The sequence below is a fragment of the Girardinichthys multiradiatus genome, chromosome 23 (assembly GCF_021462225.1).
Source record: "Girardinichthys multiradiatus isolate DD_20200921_A chromosome 23, DD_fGirMul_XY1, whole genome shotgun sequence".
NCBI lineage: Eukaryota > Metazoa > Chordata > Actinopteri > Cyprinodontiformes > Goodeidae > Girardinichthys > Girardinichthys multiradiatus.
In genome coordinates this window covers 40,415,674-40,433,595 of record NC_061815.1, presented here as the reverse complement: position 1 = coordinate 40,433,595, position 17,922 = coordinate 40,415,674, and the positions used below count along the sequence as shown (strand labels likewise).

At 38.8% G+C, this 17,922-nt stretch overlaps 1 protein-coding gene across 1 annotated transcript; it reads left to right on the top strand.

Annotated features, from left to right (window-relative positions):
* Positions 1 to 6,541: 6,541 nt before the first annotated feature.
* p2ry4 (pyrimidinergic receptor P2Y4) lies at positions 6,542 to 11,357 on the top strand. The gene is made up of 2 exons (XM_047354538.1): positions 6,542 to 7,091; positions 9,468 to 11,357. The coding sequence occupies exon 2, from the start codon at positions 9,492 to 9,494 to the stop codon at positions 10,557 to 10,559; it is 1,068 nt and encodes a 355-aa protein (XP_047210494.1). The 5' UTR covers positions 6,542 to 7,091; positions 9,468 to 9,491; the 3' UTR covers positions 10,560 to 11,357.
* The last annotated feature ends 6,565 nt before the right edge of the window (positions 11,358 to 17,922 follow it).

Below are 17,922 nucleotides of genomic sequence, written 5' to 3'. Positions count from 1 at the left end.
GGTGAAAGATTGGTTTGATGAACATGAAAGTGACCCCATGACCTGCACAGTCACCAGATCTAAATATTATTGAGCTACTTTGGGGTGTTTTGGAGGAGCGAGTCAGGAAACGTTTTCCTCCACCAGTATCACGTAGTGACCTGGCCACTATCCTGCAAGAAGAATGGCTTAAAATCCCTCTGACCACTTTGCAGGACTTGTATATGTCATTCCCAAGACGAATTGATGCTGTATTGGCTGCAAAAGGAGGCCCTACACCATACTAATAAATTATTGTGGTCTAAAACCAGGTGTTTCAGTTTCATTGTCCAACCCCTGTATATATATACATAAATTAGGGATGCTCCGATCAGCGGCCCCAAGTGGCCGTCTGTGGCATTCAAAGCAGGTACTTGCAGCCTTCTGAGAACACAAGCGTGTGCTGCTGTAACCTCTAGACTACCACTACCCACCAACCAGAAATGCTGCCCCTGTACAGCCAACCATAAATAAAGTCTGAAGCAAATAATAAACTATGTTGAGTATTTTTTCTTCTCATAAGCTAAATACAAGTTGTGTTTTCAAGTAAGAAATCACCTTTTTAGCTACTCAATATCATTTTGTCCATCCATCCATCCATCATCCCCTGCCTATGCAAGATCGGGTCGCAGGGACAAGAGGTCCAGGTGGGATCTCCAGACTTCCCTCTACCCAGTGACAACCTCCAACTCATTCTAGGGGATCCCAAGGTGCTTCCAGGCCAGATGGGACCTATAGTCCCTCCAGGAAGCTCTGGGTGTTCCCTATAGGGTCTCCTCCAAGTGGGATGTGCTCCTCCCGCTATTCTCTAAGTCTGAGTCCAGCCAACCTCTGGTTCACTGTTCCATGGTCAGGACAAAAGCCACATTGCTCTTCCTGGATCCGAGGTTCAACTGTCAGTCGGAGCCTCCTCTCCAACACCCCAGAGTAAGCTTTCCCAGGGAGGCTGAGAAGTGTGATGCCTCAATAATTGGAACACACTCTCCAGTGCCCTTTCTTAAAAACGGGACCACCACCCCAGTCTGCCACTCCAGCGGTGTTGTTCTGGTCCTCCATGCGACATTGATGAGGCGTGTCAACCAAGACAGCCCCACAATGTCCAGAGCATTCAGAAACTCAGGTTGAATCTCATACAAACCTGGCTCCTTCCTGATGGAAAGCTTTTTTATTATCGTGACGTCTTCTGCCACAGTGATGAAATTGCATTCTTCCGAGTCGTTAGGCTCTGCCTACTCCACAAAGATCATGGTGACTGGATTGACATCATCAAAGTGCACCTTCCACCGCCCGATGATGTCCTCAGTCCGGGTCCGCAGTTCCCCTCCCTAAAGCATACACATCTTGGGAAGGTCCCTGTTTCCCCTTTTCTGACTCACTGAACGGTATCTCCAGAACTTCCGTGAAGCCAAACAAAAGTCTCTCTCCAGAGCCTCTCTGAATTCATCCCATGCCTGGGTTTTTTATTCCGTAACTACAGAACCCACACTCCTTCTGACCACCTGGTACCTGTCAACTGTTTCAGAAGTCCCCATGGAAAACCAAGTCCTAAAGGCCTACTTCTTCAGCCTGACGGCTTCCATCATCACTGGTATCCACCAGTGGGTCCTCTGGTTGCCACTGCTATAGGCACCGATAACCTTCAGGCCACAGCTTCAGGAAGTTGCATCTGCAATGGAGGCCCTGCACATGGTCCATTCCAATTCCATGTCCCCAACCTCCCTCAGGACATGAGAGATATTCTCCTGGAGGTGTGAACTGAAGATCACTTAGACACGTTCCTCCGCCAGATGCTCCCTGCTCACCTTCACCACCCAATTAGCTTTACCCGGTCTGTCATCAATCTTTGGGAAAGTTGGCCTGATACCAAGTACACTTATGGACCACCTTGTGCTTGAATAAGCTGTTCAGTAATGACATTCCATGCCTCAAACAGAAGTCCAACAACAAAACAGCGCACAGGTTCATATCAGGGAACTAATTCTAACCAATCACACCCCTACAGGTAACACCATCACTGCCTACAAGATTTTAACATAATATATAACACTTCTATCCAATATAGTGCTACTGTTAATGGTTTGAATGCATTACTACTATCGGTATGAAACAAGAAAATTGACAATTAATGACAACTGTTTCAGTGGAGTCAAACAGTATTTTCTGTTCTGTTGTCAGTATAGAAAATTCAAACTCTATTTAAAATCTGCTAGATTCATTGTATGTCATCACTCAAGCTCGAGTCTTTGGTAACTTATTAAGTAAACCAGATTTCCTCTGAGTTTATTGTCTGTAGCAGCAGTGCACATCCTACCTGCTTTTATTTCTTTATGAGCAGACTTTATCAGTCCACGCCTTGTTGTGTGAATCTTCAATAAAAACCTGAGATACAGTAAATGCTGCAGAGAGAAGTTAACGTGCCACAAGAGTAAATGTTCTTTCATATACCTTTGAATCAGGCACAAATAGGGTAGCATTCTATGTTTTCTACTAAAGCAAATTTTCTTTGCAAATGGTTTCACTTTTAAAGCAAATTACACAATGACAAATTCATCTTTCTGCTAGTTTATCTAAACAAGACGTTTTACAAGAAAAGGAACAAACCTTAACCAATAAAGTTGTGAAAGTTTTGAAGTTAGCAATAATATGGGCCGAAGTTTGGCCGAAATGAAAAAGCTTTTTCAAAATAAGAGGCTATTCTCTGAAAATGATTAATGTTTTTCCGCCATACCAAACTATTGTTATATTTTTAAGTTTATAAGAAGGCCTTATCTATTAAACTCTTATAAGAGACAAGAGATCTTGAAGCTTAGCCAGAACTATGGCAATTTACCAACATTAAAATCCCTGTTGCTCTGTGGCTGTATGATGTCCCATAACTGTCTGATGTAACTTAAAAGTCCGTTCCTGGAAAGCTAACCCCTCGGTGGGTCTATTTCACATCAGAAGGTTTGTTTTTGACCGAACCTCAGAATAAAGCTTTGTTTCAAGCAGGTCCCTGAACCCACCTGAATCACCAGGACGTGGCCAGTCTTTGGCACTGTAGTTGTGATGGATGTTTGCTTTGTGTTTGTTCAATTTGTGTCTAAAGTTCCTGCAAATCGCTGTGTCTTGCTTTCCCTGCATGCTTCCGATGTGCTCAGCATCACTCAGTGACTATCTTCAAACATCTTACCCAGTTATCTGCTCACTGACAGAATAATGAGAAAATAATAAGGAAAAAATAATTTGTAGAGGTTTGTTTTTAACTTTTAGAGTTATTTTAACTTTCTTCCAAGTCAGCACTTTACATAACTTTACATAGTTTAAATTTTCTCATTATTTTGTAGAATTGCCTTTTACACTGTATGAGTTGGATCAAACATTTTGGAAGTCCTTCTGCAGACTTGGTTTGTAGGTTGCCTTAATCACACACACCTTTTCAGTTCAGTCCAACAATTTTTCTATTGGTCCATGATCCAAACATTGTAATGACCACTCCAAAAAACATACTTTATTGCCCTAAAGCCAGTTTGCAACTAATTTGGTAGTATCCTTGGGGTGGGATGACCCCTTTGTGTCTTAGCTTTAACTTTTTGGCTGGTGTCTTGTGATTGTTGTGGAATATTTTTCCTAAAGAGTAATGGCTTCTTCCCTGCTGAGCGACCTTGAAAATACAGAACATTGTCTTTGGAGCTTCAGCCAAAATCCTCACAAGGTCTTTTGTTTTGTTCTGGAACCAATTCATCTCTGGGACACAGAACCTGTATTCTTAACAAACCGTATGATGACTGGACATTAACCATACTTGTGTATAATTTTTTGAACAGATGTACGACGCACCTTCAGGCATCGAGAAGTTGTACCCAAGGAAGAACCAAACTTGTGGAGGTACGCAGTTCTCTTCCTGATTGCTTGCTTGATTTTGTTTATTCTTCCATGATGTCACACAATTCAATTCAATTCAAAGATACTTTATTGATCCCCGAGGGAAAATTAGAAACAGTTTGTTTAAGGTGGTGCCTTAAAATACATCTACAGGTCATCAGTGTAAATAATCTGTTCTTTAAAACTTACCAGGTTAAATAAAAAAATAAAAGGTGTGCCTCCATTTAACTGCCTGGTATAAAAAACTGGAATATTTCATTTTATACAGTATCTAAAAAAATATTATCTAAAAAAATGGGTTCAAACGCAGCTGTTTGTCATGTTAATTGTTTGCTTTGTTGATTTATTAATTAGGCTTGCTTTGTTTTATCTTCTAGGTAGACACTGGTGGATTAATATTAAATGTAAAATTAATTTCTTTGTATCCTTTACTCAACTGTTGGATTGTCCATATTTATTGTTTTTTAATAAATATAGATTAACTTTGTTCATAAGCTGACTAAGACTATTTTAATACTTTCCGGATATCAAAGTAGTTTAAACTAGCTGGTAGTTGCTGCCACACATTTAAAGATCTTGTTATGCTGGTTCTCCAAAAATACTCGTAGGGTTGAGTTGGCTATAATGCATCTTAACAGCAATATAAAAACATAACTGTTGTTTGTGACAGTGTACTTTAATAGGAACGTCTGTTATCTTTAGATATATGTGGCACCAAGACCTGGGATTGGTGGGATCCTACAGCTGAACATTTGAACGTGTATTGACTGATTGATTGGGGCCTCTGCTCAGATCAAAATGTGGTTCTGGTTTGCCAAAAGCACATTTAGGAGAACATGTACTCAACTTTGAAAAATAAAATGATTTAAAACTTGGTGATTTTACAAGCTAACATTGTGGGAATGCAAGAATGTTGTGTAATTAACTGGAAACAGAGAAGAAAAATGTGTTTTTCTGTTAGATTTTTAGTATGATATTCAGTTTCGCTTTCCCCAAACTGTCACAACTTCTTCTTGAGAAGAATTGCAAAAATGCTCAAATGCCAGCCATTGCTTGACTCAGCAGAACTCCTTTCTGACAAGGCTGGAGAGAGAAAAACCTTAACTGTTAGACAGAAAACTTGGAGTAATTAAAATCGAGACAAGTCAAGACAAGTCATAAGTAGGTGAGGAGCAAAACAAGGTTCTTACTGATACAACAGAACCATTAAGAACCAGTTTGGTTACACAAAGTCAGAACAGGAACAACACTTTTGAAGTCACCAAAATGCCTCTTGCTGTAAATGTTAAACTAATCTGATTGCTCTCTGCTGGATTCCGAATTTTTGTAGAACACATTCAATGAAAAGTTTATTAAACTCACCTCTCTTTTGTCTTAGTTGTACACTATTGCCAAAAGTAATTAGTCCCACTACCAAATCATCCTTTTAAACAATTTTCTCACAACATTTTACTTGAGTTCCTTAAGTTTCTGATGAAAGCAGTTCTTTCCTCTGTCCCAGTTGGGACTTGGCTCAAAGACAGCGCCTGTTTTTCAGTACCATGACAGTTCTTCAGCAATGGGAATGGATAGAACTAATGGTAAAACACAATGGTTTTTTTTCAATGCCTCAGATTAAATCAGACTAAACATTTCCTGTTTTAGGCCAGTTAGAAGGAAGATGGCATGTTCATCTGATCAAACAATTAAATGGAACCACAGGCAGCATGAGAGTATCCAGTGATTAGGGCTACACCAGATCAGGAGTACAAGTAATTGCTATGCTGTTGTTGAATATTGCTTGAATATTGTTGTTATGATGTCCCACATTTTCCTGACACTCCTCTTTTCCTTCCTCGCAAATCTCCATCATCCTTTGTGAGCTTTAGCATCTCGCCCACTAAGATAATACATCTAGACTGAACATCATGGATGCTGAAACTCTATCCAGCAGACAAAATATATCATTGGCATGCCGAATATGAATGCATAGCGATTGAGATATAATAGTCTATTAAATATTGCATCCAAGCAGTCGTTTATGATTGCAATATTAAACAAATAGATTTTCTAGAGACAATTGAGATTTCATATATTTTGCATCTCGACCAGTGAATGTACTGTTCAGGGATGAGAGGTTCTGTGTCCCAGAGATTAACCTGTCTTGGTGTGAAATGGGCATACCAGCCTTAGAACAAAGGTAGAAGATGGCCCTCTGAAGCTGGTAGGAAAGAGTGCTTATCCACAGTGAAACAAGACCTAAACTGCTTGAATTTACGCTCAGTAAGGAAGAAGCCGTTTTTCCAAAGCTACATTAAAAAGTTGGATTCCAGTTTGCAAATGCAAGCATTGGCCAAAATCCATAATTTCTGAAGACATGTCCTGTGGTCTAATGAAACTAAAATTGAAGTGTTTGGCCAAAATGAGCAGGTCATGAGCATACTAAGCATTTTGAAGTCCCATAATTCAGCATTCTTAGTACTTTTCCTCCACACTCCATCCAACTGTTCCCGGTAAATGAATGCTGATTCTTACTTTAAATGACTCTTACGTGTGGAGAGAGCATGCATAGTTGTCCTCTGTAGACAAGCCCACCCCACCTCCATCCCATCACCCTTGAATAAAGATGGATGGTTGGATGAGATCTCATTTTCAGTCTTATTTGGAGACCTTTTAGGACCACCCACCAAGAAGTCCACGACCAACAGTAGAGTCCTGACTCCAACCTTAGGTCACCACAGCTCTACAGACCTTTAAAGCATAACCTAACTAAGTTGTAGCCCCACTCCCTCCCTCAGACTAACTGAGATACACTACATCGTGTACTTTATATTTGTCAAAGGCATTGATTCCTAATTGGGATTTCCAAACACTGAAAGCAGAGTGTTTTAGTGACACCCTGGCGTGTTTTATTGTTTTTTGTTTCGCGGCATACTTTGTTCACTCGGCAGTGTGACTCCCATTTCCTCCTCACTCCCATGCCTGCTGCTCTCACGTAAGACTGAAGTTTCTGGCAGCGCTTTCATGGACTCCAACCCTCTAGCTTCCTACGATAAATAACAGAAAGCCTGAACCTAGACGGAACCGTTTGGACTTCTGGGGGAAGGTTAGAGGGACGACCGAGGCGATTTCCTGGCTCTGAAAACTGAAACAAGTGGAGAAGAGGAAAAAAAACACGACTTTCGAGGATCAGATCCGCCTGACAGCGTCGCTATTAAGATCCCGTTTTGGTGAGTGCAGGCAGCCGTGTTCACTTAACTTTGTTTTTTAAAAGCTAAACTGTTCATAATCAGGAGAACCAGATGCTGCGTTATTTCAGATAGAAAGAGAAAAGGAGTGTGTGCAATAGGTCTATATAATTATTGTAATAGAGGGTAACAAAAGCGAAAACATCCATTTTTTACTATTTCTATTTAACTTTTCCTTTTTTTCCGTCTAAGCTGTCAGTGAAGCGGAACAACTTTAGACTATTGAGGGAAATAAAGTGAAAGTGACATTCTGTCGTATTTAAATGAAGGCAATTGTCATACATTATATGAAAATGTTGTTTAAATTCACTACAAGCTTTCTTTAAAGTAAGGAGCTGAACATTATTTCAACATACAGCACCTCTTATTTGGATTAATGGCAATGTTACAACCAACTGTTCTGATAAACATTTGATTCAAAAACACCATAAAGCCTTATTATAATTAAATGTTAAAAATGATGGATTTGATTGTTTTCAGCTTGGAATATGTTGCAGAAATGTTTAGTGTGGTGGCATAAAAACACTGGAATGTGGTGTTTGGCAGCAAACTGGTGCAACATTGCACATATGGTTAGAGCGCCTGCCACATTTAATGGCACCCCTGTTAAAGAGGTGTAAAAAACCTAAAAATAAAATTATCGTTCTGCAAGAGCATACCCTCACACTTAAAAAATGCAGCAGTTGTGTTTGTTTCACTCCTCAACATCACCCTCACTGTGACTGGTGGTAAGAAAAACAAGGGCCCTTGTTTGCAACAGCTCCAATAGTTTTTTTTAAAAACTTTTTAATTATAGAGATATGAGCAAGTTTAGGTGAGTAGCTATTCTTTGCAGCCTTTTCCATTGCTTGGAACGATCAAGACATATCTGCTTTCTACAATGGCATGTTTTCTTTCCTTTCTCATTTTGAAGGGTGGCTAAGAGAAATGGGGATCTGTGTCACATCATATTTAGATGCCAGGGAAGCAGAAAGCCAAAGATTTCTATTGAAACTCTCCCAGACAATCTGATTAAGTGATCGAGTAAATCATATCCTAATTGGATGTCATATGAGTGCCAATAAATGTGGCATCAGTTATTTCTGAAATACATTTATTTCTTAATGTGGCATTTATTGCCCATGCATAAATGCATTCACATTGAAACTTGGATTTTTCAAAATGATCTGTGTGAAATCATGCTACTGCGATAGTGGCTGAATGTATTCTAAAGGTTTTTACAAAACTTTACCAGAGTACACCAAAAATGTGAAGGGTATAATTTGGTTTAAAAGAGCCTTCCAGAGAGGCTGAGATTTCATTATCATATCATTTATATGTGGCATGCTGGTATAAGCTTCCATTTACAAGTGAAAAATGAGAGCAACTTGTTGTTTTTTTTTCCCAAATTTGGGTAGCGATACAGAAATGATGAAATGGTACCACACTGAACTAGAAGTGTTACTTTCACCCTACCCTACAGTAAGCGGGTGGATGAGCTGATCAGGAAGTGTGTTTTTGTGATGGGGAGGAGGGTGGACTCCGTAGGAGCTGTGCTGGAGAGAAGGATGAAGACTGTCATGCTGTGGCTGCTCTGAAGAGTAGCCACAGCAACAGGCTCCTCTGCCTTTACTTCACAACAAAGTGCTTCAAGAGGTTTTTTGTTCCTTCTGCTATAAGATTTAATAACAGTTGGTCTGTGTTTTTACCTATCTACCTACCCACCCACCCACCCACGTAGTTCCAACTTCTTTTTACTAATGAAGTAATTTGCTTGAAATTTTCATTTATCTACAGGCCTTAGTGAAAAGCCTTGTTATATGCACATGTAAAAAGTGAGCATCTGGGATTCATTAGCATTAAACACCATGGACAACTTGAACATCTGTAAAAACATTAGAAATGCTGAATGAGAGTCAGATGTTTGGAAACAACTTTTTCTTCTGTCCAGATGACATCAAATTACACTTTTTTGTTGATCAGATTTATAAAGGCAGAGTCATAAAGGCAAGTTTCATAGAATGACATAAATATGTATCAGATGCCATTTAATTTGTATGGTTTGCATATGAAATAATATTTCAGGAATAAACTACGTGGATGCTGTGAAATCTATGCTGTAGATAGTGAGGACTAAACAGTTTCTGGGCAGTGCTGAAGTCCTGTCTGTTTCTCACTAGGATTTTGGCACCAGAGGTTCTCATATTGTTAATATAAGATAAGACAAGAGAACGCTATGAAGCTTTAAAGCCAACATAAGTTGGTGCCGCAGCCAACTTATTTAAACCTTGGTAGTTCAAAAACTTTTTGAAGTCTGCATGTTTTAACATATTCTTGCTATGGAAACCTCATATGTCTATTTTTATCTTTCCTGTTTAGATTTTGTCATCTGTGAACTTTAAGATGTCTAACATGGAGCTGGTCATCAGGAACTCCAGTCTACACAACCAGTCGGAGGTTTTCACATCAGTCTTTAACTCCAGCTGTCGCTTTAACGAGGAGTTTAAATACATCCTTCTTCCTGTGTCCTACAGCCTGGTGTTTGTGATTGGCTTCATTCTCAATGCCTTGGCATTGTGGATGTTCATAAAGATGCGCCCGTGGAACCCGAGTACCGTGTACATGTTCCACCTCGCTCTGTCTGACTTCTTGTACGTACTCTCGCTGCCAACTCTCATCTACTACTACGCTAACCGAAGTCACTGGCCTTTCGGCTTGGCTGCCTGCAAAATTATCCGGTTCCTCTTCTATGCCAACCTCTACTGCAGCATCCTCTTCCTCACCTGCATCAGTGTACATCGGTATCTTGGCATCTGCCACCCCATCAAGGTGCTGACAATGGTGAAGCCCCGTCACGCCCACCTGGTATGTGGCTCGGTGTGGTGTGTCGTGACTGTGTGCCTAGTGCCCAACCTCATCTTCGTCACAACCTCCAGGAGGGACAATGACACGCTGTGCCATGACACAACTCACCAGGATGCCTTCGAGCAGTATGTTGACTACAGTTCTGTAGTCATGGTGCTGCTGTTTGGCATCCCCTTCATTGTCATTCTGGTCTGTTACTGTCTGATGGCGCGGACTCTTTGTCAGCCCAGGCGGGGATTATCGTCCAGCCAGCAGGCCACCGGGTCGCGGCGGAAGTCCATCAAACTTATCATCGTGGTGTTGGTGGTGTTCGCAGTGAGCTTCGTCCCATTTCACATCACCCGAACACTCTACTACACCTCACGTGTGCTGAAACTCAACTGTAAGTTCCTAAACATTGTAAACTTCACCTATAAAATCACGAGGCCGCTGGCAAGTGTCAACAGCTGCATCGATCCCATCCTTTACTTCCTGGCCGGAGATCACTACCGCTCCAAACTAATGTACGTCCTGACAAGAGGAAGAAACAGGAAATACAACCAAAGTCAGCAGAACAGCAATTTGGGTCTGGTCTGTAAGAACTCAACTCCTAAGGCTAGTGAATAAGCTGAGAGACAGTGAAGAATTAAAAGTGTTAACTATAAATAATGTATTTCTACTTGTGACTAAAAAATATATTTTTTAAAATGGACAATTACTGTTTAACAAAAGCTTTTACTTTTAGTGAGTATATGGTTTATTTACAGATTTATGTGAAAAATCTTTTTCACCAGGTTCAAAGACGTTCATTTCTTACTGTATTCATAGTACTTTGCACAACATGAAGTTTGTGATTTTTGTTTTTAATCAAAGTTTGTTTCTTTTTTCTGTGTATAACATGCTTCCACAGCGGCTTTCACAGACAGGGACCCAAACTTGTGCCACACCTAGAGGGGACATATCATGCTCTTAAATCCTTCATTTTCACACTTAAATCATTCAATTGTAGTCTATATAAAGTGGAACTGCAACACTTCGTTGTGAATTCCTTGTTATTGTAGCTCCACAGGCCTCTCTTTTACCTCTTTTCTGAGATGCGTCTGAGAGCAACTCATTTTGGTGAGGTCACTTTAAATGCTAACGAGGCACTTCATACCCTGCCCCCACTAGGCTGCAGAGTGTTCTACTCCACCCTATTTGGCCATTTATGTAGTTTGATAACAGAGATACATTTATCTAGCTGTGCAGAAACTTTAAATTCCCAAATAGATTAAAAGATGTAAACAGCGGAAGACTTGTCCATCCAGCCTTACATGTTGAAGCCAGAGTCTGACCCAGAGCGAGAGCAGAAGGCACGATGCTACTGCTATCAAAACGGTGGTCAGGACGTCATATCAACACACAATAAATTCATGTCTAAAATCATGTTTGTTGTCATTTTAACGTCACTTGCTGTGTTCATTGTTTCCATAGACAGAAGGAACTAACCCCTTAATCAGATGAAGTCTTTAAGCAAAACCTTCTTGATAATGGCGGAGGTCGCTGAAGAACTCTTCCTTGAAGTAGGGAAATAGGAATTTCCCTCACATTTATCACATTTCCATGAAAAATGAAATTTAACCAGGCACTTCATAGAGGTTCTAATACTGGGGAATGGTGTAATTAATTGTGTGGGTTAATACACCCAACAACCGAACATTTATACTAATCTACTTGCGGCATCAGGATACTTGAGATTGGACTACTAAATTGCAGTGAGAAATAACAATGGTGGATAGGTGAATTGGTCAGCTGGAAGTCCATGACCTTGTTTAGTAGTTCCGCAGCAAATACTGTGACATAACAGTTCAAAAAACGTAACAGAGGATAGAGAAAACTGAACGCACTGAAAACTATGTCCCAAACAGAATATAAAGATATCCATACAGCACCTGGCAAGACTAAATTCAACTTTTCTGCCCTCCTAAAGACTCCAGGTACACAACAAAATGTATTTAAGGACTAAAAGTGGATTTTGCATGATATGTCCCCTTTAAATCACATAAAAAAAGATTTCAGACTTGACTTGTACTTGTGCTCTAAAGACTTGAGACTGGGCTTGAACTTGAGACCTGGTGAATCAAATGCTCCTCTTGTGTAAGCAGTAGTGAAACCCTGCAAGTGCAGATCATTTGAGTAAGTGAATAATGTCCCTTATACACATGGCTGGTTGTCATGGTAATGCTACACACAGTACACCCCACCAAAACAAGCTAATGGCATATTACAAATTCATTTGTTTTTGTTTCTTGTGCTGACACGAAGTAAGAAAAATAATATCCTCAATGGTTGATATATGGCACAATATGCCGTTACACTTATAATTATTTGTCCCACGGCAGATTCAGGTTTAGAACGATCTTTTGAGTGGCTCAGCCAAAGATTAGGGTGATGAAAAGGAGCCCTTCCAACCTCAAAGAGCTTATCACCAAAGATGAACAGTGAAACTACCATTGGAAACATGCTCAGAAGCTGGTCAAAAATAACAAGAAAGGTTTGATTTCTGCAATCCCAATACATTTTTCCATTGGTTATTGAGGTGGGTATAAATAACTTTTGACTCTGCATTTTTTATTAAAATGTAAATAAAAGCAGATACTTGTTTTTCAAAATGTGTACTCCTTTCACATTGTCGTATTATCCTTTAAGTGATGCCTGTCTCATTTCCTTTCAAAATTCAAACTTCTTGGTTAATTAAAAATAATTTTAAAATCAAAATCTATCAGCGATACAAATAATTTCTGGCTCAACTCTAAAAGAGTGGACAATTAGAGCACGGGGATTAACTGGGGAATCATGACAAAAACACTTAACAGTACTTCAAAATAAAAATTGTTGTGTTTGATTTATTCTGAAATTTGACATTCAGTAGCATTGGTTTCCTTGAATCCAAATGCACATTCATATTTTTAGTGGGATACATATTATACTGTATTTATGTTCAAATCAGTTTGCAGCAGTAGTAATTTTGTAGACAAAAATATGTGTCATCAAAGTTTTCTCCAACAAGACCAGGGGTGCCCACCTGCAGTCAAGAGCTGCTATCCTGCAACTTTTAGATGCATCCCTTCTTCAAGTAACTTGAATCAAATGAATTGCTCATTACCAGGCCTCTGCAGAGCTGAATGGCAGGCTGATGAGGGAATTCGGCCATCTGATTCAGGTGTGTTGGAGAAGGCATGCATCTAAAATTTGAAGGACAGCTGTTGAGGACTGGAGTTGGACACCCCTGAACTAAATGAAAACTTAATAAAAGCTCATTTATAAAGCAATGACTAAACTAATTGATAAAATTGTTGGAGGGAGATTAAATCCAATCACATATTTTAACTATGTGAAAAGGGGAATCGGTTGGGTTAAAGTAAATATTCTGGAAAGATGAAGCTGTTAAATGCTTATGTTTCAAAATTGGCCAAAGATAGTTCATAACCTACATGCATTTTGTGTTTTGTGCTGACTAAATGACATGCATCTAATGTGAGAATGTTGATTTCAGTCATTTGAGACTTGACTTAGACTTGGAACTAAAAGACTCGGGACTTGACTTGAAAAGAAGAGCATTTAAACATCTTTGGTGGTATTACTGCATAGCTCTATCCTGTGAATAAACAGTATTTGCAATGATTTGTAGACAAACTTGCCTGAAAGGCTAAAATGCTTTCATTAAATAGACAATTCTATGTACAAGCCTTTCTCCTATGCAGTTTAAACATGCTGTGTATATTTAACTAAAGCCAGGAGTAAAGTCTGGATGTTGTCTCCCTCTCAGCAGTGTTTGCTTGTTGCCTGGAAACAACAGCTGCAACCAGCCCTGCCCCGGGTTCCAGCGCAGCTGTTTTTATCCTTCAACATTCACAGCCAAGTTTTTCTCTCAACTTTTGGAGAAAAGTTAAGAGCCGACTCTGAACTCAGACTCTAAGGTTTCAGAAATCGCCCACACCTCAGCATAGGGGAGGACTGACTTTCCTTTCCTCCCTTTACCTCTGGGAATGATGCATGGAATTTCAAGGTCTATTAACCCTGGGATAGTTTTACTTAGGCTGATTTCATGACTGTTACTTAATGCAGCAGTTTCCTCCATTTGAATGTATAAAGCTGTCTTTCACATTGTATGCTTGTGATTTAAACTGTGAGCACTATTACTACAGTAATTACAATTTAATATGACTCATAAAGATTCAACATATGATGGTTGTGGTGTCATAAACTGAATGAATCTGAAGCTGAATGTCCACAAAGAACCCAGTGTCCTGCTACAGGAAAACGCAGCTCAAATCAAGGTTTTGTTCAGGTTTGCAAAGTGACTTTTTAAGGGAAACCGAAACTGAAACAACAGAAATAGACACAACACAGGTTTTGTTTGGAAAAGGAAAGCCGATTGTGCAAAACCAAGGATAATGGTGCATATTTGAGTGGTATTCAGTCAGAAACCATGCAGATAGAGTTAAAACATGTATAACTTTAAACCAGGATACGTTAAAACACATCACATAATTTAACTGTTAAAGAATTCATGTTTTACTTATCATCTTTATGTCATTTGTTTGTGTAAATCTGCAACAAAGTCCAAAAAGCTGGAAAGGTCAACACCAAGTCTGGACAAGGTTAACATGTTAACAAAATTTTGCAGGGTTTATGTTTTATTTAAGAGTTTTGAATATTGCTTCAAAATGAATTGCTTATTAAAGGTTTTCCAGAGCAATATATATGAATGAAGCACTATTCAGAGAAAATTGCAGGTACTGGTAAAGAAATCCACACATTAATTCAAAATTATCTTTGAGAGACCCCCTCCACCTGTTACTAGGGCAATAATTAAAAATGCATTCTACTTTTTTCTGTCTTGCTCACCAAAGACTCTTTTATCATTATTTGATGCATTATTTGTACCCAACTGTGGTTACAATTACTTATTGCATTGTTGTTTAGCAAAATTATTCCAGTAGGGTCTAAATTTCCTGGATACTAATATTTTTATACTATTTTGCAGCTATAAAAACAGAATTTGATGCACAGGGGCTCTCAGTTAAAACAAGGCTGTTAAAATGGTAAGACCATGAAACGTTTTTTACCTTTATTGCAAAATGCATCAAACTAAATTATTTGGGGTACCTGGTTGCATAAATGTGTTTCAGGATTCAGTTTCTTGACAAGAGTTTGTCAGCATCCCAGATCTGGACTTGACAGTTAGCATCATGGAAACCAGGTACTTTAACAGGAGCGTGTTCACTTTTGTTATCCACTATATACTAAACAATAAATAAAATCAAGGTAAGAAAAAATATAAGAAAGGGAAAGCAGTCTGCAATGATATAAAAGTTAAGGTACATGTAGGGATTTATGCTTTTTTTTTTAAGGTAGCATTTTTAACAATGTCCAACTGTTTTTGTGTTCTTATTGCTTAGAGAAGAAAAGCTCTTATGTTGAAATTCAACTTGTGTGTGAGCTCTGTCTGAGTGAAGAGGCCTGATTGTTTAATAAAGGCTTATCAGCGCCACCTCGTGGTGCAATTTAGCCGCACAACTGAAAAGCACAACTATCAAACTGACTTTTGAAACGAGTTGTGCTATTTTAGAAATAAATCACTTTTTAGTAAACATTTAGTGATTTATTCAGTAGGGTTTTCCTCCAGTTTCAAGTTGACCGTCGGATTTGTTTTAAAACTTTATCAAATATTTTCACTAACACAGATTTGTTTCACGATTTAGTTATATATTTTGAAAAATCAGATTTCTTCTTTCTTGACATGGACTCGTGAACCTCCCATGTTTAAATAACAAGGCATGCCCATCTGAATAATAAAGAATAGCCAGCTTACTCCAAGTCCGTCGCTCCTCAAGGAATTATAGCCAATATTCCTATTATTTTTCTTAAATTTGTCCTTGTTTTTCAAAAGGTACACTCCAGCAGTTATTCATCTAAATAATTGGAAATTTTTGGTCAAGCAGAAAGACAAGGGTCGTAATGATGATCACCTGTGATTTATGTGATAGGCCTATATATATATATATATATATATATATATATATATATATATATATATATATATAGATTTGATGATTAGCGCGGCATTGCTAAGAAAGGGATAGAAAAATGCATTACTCTTTTAATGTAAGCCTTCTGGGAGTCTATAAAGTAAAAGTGACCTTTAAATAATGAGAGTTGCTTTAAACTCACCCACTGTAGTAATTGATTTAAATATTTAATGAATTACCGCTTTTTGAAAATTAAAATTAGACGTTAAGTTAGACGTAATTTATAAACAACCAGTGTTAAAGTTCAGATTGCTTTTAAAAAAGAAGAGAAAAAACCATAAACAGATAACATTCCTTTGCTAAATTCTGTATTTGACCGCTTCTTATTTTTTGACCTCATTATTTGGTAGTATCACTTGGATCTGTGTGCGTCTCGCTTCTCCAAGTTTTCTTGGAGTTACTTTCTGGTCTCTTTTCTTCTCTTTAATCGACCATCACACGGTCAACACCGCTGAATGAAGCACTTGATGTCCTCGCTGCAGAGGATGTCTGTGCGCTCAAGGACACTGTAGCAATCAATGACCGGATTCAAGACAGCAGAAAACGTTTTTTTTTTTTTTTTATTCTTATTCTTATTCAGATTGAGATACAGAAGAAAGAAAAAAAAAAAAACCTTTACACCTCAAAAAATTTATTCAGCTCCAATCCAGAGTATTGTAGTGAGTTTTAACATCGCAACAACGATATATATATATATATATATATATATATTTTACATGAGCAAATATTTCCCCTCCTAATATAAGGGATTTATTCAATTAAGAAGCAACACTGAGCCCTGTATTGACTGTAAGATGCCTCGGCTAAAGCGGTGGATTTGTTGAGCCTTTAATATTTTCTCCTCGCTGTGTTTTTCTCTTGTTTGTCAAATTATAAGCCAGTCAGGGATCTCAAGGACGCGTGGACTTGAATTTAATCGAAGAGGCTGAGAGTGCGGTGGAAGAGTGACACACGGAGGAGAGAAGTTCATTATTCCGCTGAAAAGGAAACCAATGGCTTTCACGGTCGCCAGGGAAACCGGCCTTTCTTTTGCCGCCAGACCTATGATAAGGTACTTCACAGCCTTTAGCGCGATTATTGTTGGATTATTGTTGGATATTGATTGGAAGACGAATTATAGAGGACCCTGCCCCCAACAGTTTCACCTTCCTGCACCATCAGATGAAAAATCCAGGGTGGTGAGTCTGAGGTAGGGTTTTGTTGCTCCTTGGTCTTCAGCTGCGAGTTCACAGCAAGATGAAGATAAGCTTGGAGATTTTAAATGTATATTTAAATATATTAATAAATAAAATAAAATGCAGCAGGAATTCATATTTTCTCAGGAAAACCCTAAATAGCACAGTTCTCTTTCCGCAAAAGGTCCCATAACACAAATGCTGCACACCTACCGCTTTCCCGCTGTTAGCATCATTAGCACAGAAAGTGGAGAACGTCTGATGGTAGGTAAGCGAAACAGCTGACCATACATGGTTTTTATGTAAAATTCAGTTAGAATGTAATATATACATGCCGTCGCTAACTCTCTTACCATCTTCGTTTAGTATAATTCCAGGTTAGTTGGTCCTGAAGGCCAAAGCTAACAGCTAGTTTGGGATGTACCAAGACTTAAGCAGACAACAACTCTTACATTAACTTTAAAGTCCAAAATATCATAAAGGTTTCTATGAACACTTTTTCATAAATCTTTAAACCATAATTGCTTTTACATGAGGTGGTTATATGCAAAGAAGCTAATAATTTTGTACATGGGAAGTGAAAGAGGGAGTGAGCCAGCTATTCCTGTGAGCAGAGGAGGTCAAAGGTTGTAGTAGTTGCAAAGAAAGTATTATTTGCAGGCCCACCTCAAATTCAAAAAGTGAAATGCATATATCAGACAGAGAGATATCTAAGAAAAAAAGATTTCTAATGACTATGTC

Bases quoted from the DNA above. Each gene is read 5' to 3' on its own strand.
- p2ry4 (XM_047354538.1), top strand. From the start codon at position 9,492: ATGTCTAACATGGAGCTGGTCATCAGGAACTCCAGTCTACACAACCAG.